The 5150-nt window shown below is 40.9% G+C and overlaps 1 protein-coding gene across 1 annotated transcript; it reads right to left on the bottom strand.

Annotated features, from left to right (window-relative positions):
* Positions 1–645: 645 nt before the first annotated feature.
* LOC118558694 (GTPase IMAP family member 7-like) lies at positions 646–2212 on the bottom strand. The gene is made up of 2 exons (XM_036129238.1): positions 2119–2212; positions 646–1409 (listed from the first exon to the last, which is right to left on the bottom strand). The coding sequence occupies exons 1-2, from the start codon at positions 2210–2212 to the stop codon at positions 646–648; spliced, it is 858 nt and encodes a 285-aa protein (XP_035985131.1).
* Between the last annotated feature and the right edge of the window lie 2938 nt (positions 2213–5150).

Consider the following 5150-nt stretch of genomic DNA (forward strand, 5'->3'; position numbering starts at 1 on the left):
CATGGTACAACAGAAATGCATGAGGAGTAGGACACTAAACTGTTTTAGATTTTTATGGGATATGATTACAATAACCCCTTCTACTTAGTCACCCATGTGGGCACTTACAGCTCACCCACTCTGTGGTTCATGGTTTTGTCCAGCAAAAACTAGCACCTCCTCCCTTTAGCTTCCCTTACTGTTCCTATGGCATCTTTTCCTGCTGCTGTGGCTGCTACTTTGGTTAATTTTGAAGCTGTCTTCTCACTGTAATCTGCTCCAATAGATAAAAACATTGTATATGGAGAACCATGAATGCCCACACACCTGGTTAATCATTGAGTACATTTTCCAGATATCTGGAGGTGCCATGTTTAGCTGTTCAAACAATAATACACACACCATAGGAATTTCCTGCAACTATACTGTTCACTTCAGGAAAAACACAGGCTCTTTGTCTCAGAGTTAGACATGTTTTGTGCAAATTATCTAAAAATACCCCAAAACAATATCTAAAGACCTTGTGAATATCCTGTCTGAAACTGGTTAGTTTTATTAGAGTACCGTTATTCAGATTACAGGAACATTTACAGTATAATTTTATATAAAATTAGTCAATGACATTAATGAGACTGAATAAGATTCTCAATACATAACACGTGTCCTTCAGTTCAGTTTCAGGGTTTCCTCATACTGCTTGCAAAGTTCACCATAGTCATCATCTTTGTCTATCTGCTCTAAAAACTGATGGACTCCGCTCTCTAGGACGCTGTAGTATCGCTTGAACTCGTCCAACTCAGTCTCTAACTTTTTCTCTACCTGCTCATGTTCCTCTGTAGCTTCATTCAACTGCCTCTTATAATCTGCCTTTACAGCTTTCAGTTTCTCTTCCAGCACCTTTTCATAGTACTTCTTCATATCAAGTTCTTGCTGATCCAACATCTTCTTAGCCTCTTCATAGGTACCATTTGAGTAAAACTGTCCTCCATTGTCATCTACCATCTTCTGGATCTTCTCCAGCAGAATGATAACTTGTCGACAATCACTTGCTTGGAGGTTGTTGAACACGTGGTATCTGTTTCCAGCCTTCTTTAATATCTCCTGCAGGCCAGATGGAGCATTCTTAAGCTTTTGCTCAAAGTTTGACTTGATCTCATCTCCATGAGTGAAGAGGATAATGGTGTACTTCCAGGCCTCCTTTCCAAAGATCTCCACCTTCATCACTGCCTCTCTTTCTTCTGCTGTAAAGGTTCCAAATTTGATAACCAGCAGAATGGCATGGGGTCCTGGAGCTTTCATGTTGATGCATTTTGAGATTTCTCTCTTCACTTTTTCGTCAGACTGATCGGTGTCAAAGAGACCGGGGGTGTCAACAACATAAACCATCCTGCTGAACACTTTTTCTCGTTGTTTGGAGCATTCAGTGGTCTCTGTAAATGGAAAACACAAGTTTATATGAAATACCTAAGACTAAATGACATTATTTGAGTCTTGGTAAAAATTATTTCACCACCCTTGTTGTCTTCAATTTCTTCGCAGAAGTCATCAAAAACAATCAAAAACAAAGTTCTGTAAGCAACTACTAACTTCTCTGTGTATCATGTAAAGAAAGTAAACTGAAACAAAATGGACTACCTAAAGGCAGTGTTTTTGGCAGTATAATGTCACAGTTATTGATGTAACTACTTAAAGGTAGAGAAATGTCAAATTGTATTTTAGCCCTATCTTTACTTTCATGAGTGTGCTTCTTTTGTTATTTTCTTCAATTACCATCATGTATTTCAATTGTTATCTGTGGTTCTATGATTTGTAATAACTGGGTGCTGCTGCCATTTTTGGGCAGTTCTTTGTTAAAATCTAGATTGTTAATGTCAAGGAGGCCTACCTGGTTAAATAAATATAATAATAAACATGGTTCTGACAACACCAGCGGACCATCCAGTCACCACCCGTTTGTATGCAGCCTCATTCCTGACCTGGATCTGGCCAATTACATTGATGCCATCCTCAAACGTCTGGAGTTTCACACGCTAGTCTACTGAGATGCAGTCATTTGTGTACAGAAAGGTGTTGGGAGTGAACCCAACCCCTTGAGGGCACCAGTGTTAACGGTTCATGTATGGGAGAGGATGGTTGAACTGAGAGGTGTGATCTGGGTGAGCTTCTGATGGAGGATGACTGGGTTGCCGGTGTTGAAGGTCGAGCTGAAGTCCACAGGCATACCAGTGCACATTCCTGGGTGGTTGAGGTGGTACAGGATGGAGTGTAGTCCAGGTTTACTTCATTATCTGCCAACCTGTTCCAAAGGTAATCAAACTCCAGTTGGTCTAGAAGGGGTCTGTGATTTACTTCAGATGCTTCAACAGCAGGTGCTCAAAGGATTTCATGACCACAGACAGGGTGGCAGGCCTGTCATGAATCAACCGTGTGATGGTGCGTTTCTAGGGACTGGGATAACTGTGGAGTATTTAAGCATGAGGGAACTTCTCCTGAAGTATTTGGAGACGTTTTTTTCTAGTGCATGTATTGCATATCCCCCTCTTTTTGTGGACGGAGTTGTCGCATGTTCCCAGGGGCACTAGCGTGAGAACGTGTAAATGAATGTGTGCCTGGTTTTCTGTTTGTCTATTTGTCAGGTTGGGTTTGAACTGCCCCCTCTCCTTGGACATCTCAGGTCTCCCCTAAGTATGACGCCCATCCATCCTGTCCTACTCTCTTCTATTGGCTGGTGCATTGGTGGTCCTCGTGTCCGGGGACACGAGAAACTGCAGCTAATTCAAAAGACAGCATCTTGCATCATTACATCATCTTCTTCACACCTGTACATTAACTCTACTGTAACATTCAATATAAATCAATCCTATATACTCTGTGTCCCCACCTCTCGCTCATTTTCTTCTTAAAAAAAAAGCGCGTCATGCTAAATTAGCCGAGCTACAGCGTTACTCTTTCAGTTTTAAATAAAACATAACAGCAACAGACACACTTACCGAGGAAAGTTGTTGTCAGCTGTTTTATGCACTGAACTTTCTGACCTGCTGGTTTACATAAATTCAAAGAAAACCTTTGACTACCGCTACTTTCATTCATGCATCTGTGGTCAGTTTGAGATTTTCTTTTAAAAGTTAAAATGATTGAACACCGATAAACCTCAGACTGGTAGATTTCCGCTTTGCAAAGACCCGCCCTACTCTCCTTCTGATTGGCTAATGTCCTAGCTCTGCCAGATTTTATTGGTTAAGTGCAGCTTCTGTTTAAAATCTTGAATAAAACGTCTACACGGAACATTTTGCGCTCATTTTCCAAATGACGAAAGTCTCAAACAGCGATGGAGAACATTAAACCCCTGATAATGTTACTTATTCAGATCAGAAGGGGGAGGAATGTATCCCCCCCAGGGATAAAACATGAATGACCAGAGGGGGGGGGGACGTCACAACCAGAGGGGGGGAAAATCCCCCCAGCAAATCGCACCCTGGCAATAACCAAGGTGCAATAATCTATTTAATACACTGTCCTACAACCCGTGCAATAATCCTGATGTAGTGACTTCTGCTGCTATCAACACCTGAACATAAGTCAGCACACATGTATGTATGTATGTACAAATGTATACAATGTATATGCACATATATACGCGTAGGTACGTACGTATGCAGGCGCATAGATATATGTATATATTTAAGTATATAGATATGTTTATATATATATATATATATATATGTATGTATATAGACCACTAAGAATGTAAATTAGACATCATATGCCCATTCCTATTTCCTTTTTTTGTATTTTTTTTTTGGTATTCTTTTTGATCCATTGTATATATGAAGACTCACTGTATATAACTGAATGCACCTTCCCTACTCTGCACCTTCTGTATGAGCCGATGTGACGAGTGAATTTCTCCATTGTGAGATCAATAAAGACTATCTTATCTTATCTTAACTGGAACATTCAAAGGCAATTTTAAACAAATGTGTTTTTAATCTTGCTTTAAAGGAACTCAGGCTTTCCGCACTTTTACAGTTTTCTGGAAGTTTGTTCCAGATAACTGGAGCATAGGAACTAAATGCTGCTTCTCCGTGTTTGGTTCTGGTTCTAGATATGCAGAGTAGGCTGGAGCCAGAAGACCTTAGTGGACTGGAGGGTTGATGCACTGATAACAAGTCTGTGATGTATTTAGGTGCTAAGCCATTTAGGGATTTATAGACTAACAGAAGTATTTTAAAGTCTATTCTCTGAGATACAGGGAGCCAGTGTAAGGACTTTAGAACTGGGGTTATGTGCTCTACTTTCTTAGTCTTAGTGAGGACGCGGGCAGCAGCGTTCTGGATCAGCTGCAGCTGTCTGATCCACTTTTTAGGCAGACCTGTGAAAACACCATTGCAGTAATCAATTCTACTGAAGATAAATGCATGGATTAGTTTTTCCAGATCCTTCTGAGTCATTAGTCCTTTAATCCTGGAAATGTTCCTCAGGTGATAGAAAGCCGACCTTGTAATTGTCTTTAGATGCTTTTGAAGGTTCAGGTCTGAGTCCATCACTACACCCAGGTTTCGGGCCTGATCAGTGGTTCCTAGCTGAAGTGACTGAAGCTGTGTGCTAACTTTCGATCACTCCTCTATTGGTTCAACAGTTATTACTTCAGTTTTGTTTTTATTCAATTGAAGAAAGTTTTGACACATCCAGGCATTGATTTCTTCTAGGCATTTACTTAGTGCCTGAACTGGTTTATAGTCACCTGGTGACATGGTGATGTAAAGCTGTGTGTCGTCTGCATAGTTATGGTAGCTGATGTTGTTATTTTTTATTATCTGAGCAAGAGGGAGCATGTAGATATTGAAGAGGAGGGGACCCAGGATGGACCCTTGGGGAACCCCACATGTGATTTTCGTCATCTTTGATGTAAAGTTACCTACTGATACAAAAAATTCCCTGTCCTTTAAGTAGGATTTAAACCAGTTGAGAGCTGTACCAGAGAGGTCGACCCAGTTCTCCAGGCGTTCTAACAGGATGGAGTGATCGACATTATCAAATGCTGCGCTGAGATCCAATAGAACCAGCACGGTGTTTCTTCCACAGTCTGTATTTATATGGATGTCATTAAACACCTTGATAAGGGCGGTCTCTGTACTGTGGTGAGCACGGAAGCCAGACTGGAAAACGTC

Source organism: Fundulus heteroclitus, unplaced genomic scaffold (assembly GCF_011125445.2).
Source record: "Fundulus heteroclitus isolate FHET01 unplaced genomic scaffold, MU-UCD_Fhet_4.1 scaffold_148, whole genome shotgun sequence".
Lineage (NCBI taxonomy): Eukaryota > Metazoa > Chordata > Actinopteri > Cyprinodontiformes > Fundulidae > Fundulus > Fundulus heteroclitus.

What these genes read in the sequence shown, in the direction of transcription:
- LOC118558694 (XM_036129238.1), bottom strand. Translation starts at nt 2,212, where the DNA reads ATGTGCACTGGTATGCCTGTGGACTTCAGCTCGACCTTCAACACCGGC. An exon ending in CACCCAGATCACACCTCTCA is followed by an intron (nt 1,410 to 2,118) that starts GTTCAACCATCC and finishes TTCCATTTACAG; the next exon opens with AGACCACTGAATGCTCCAAA.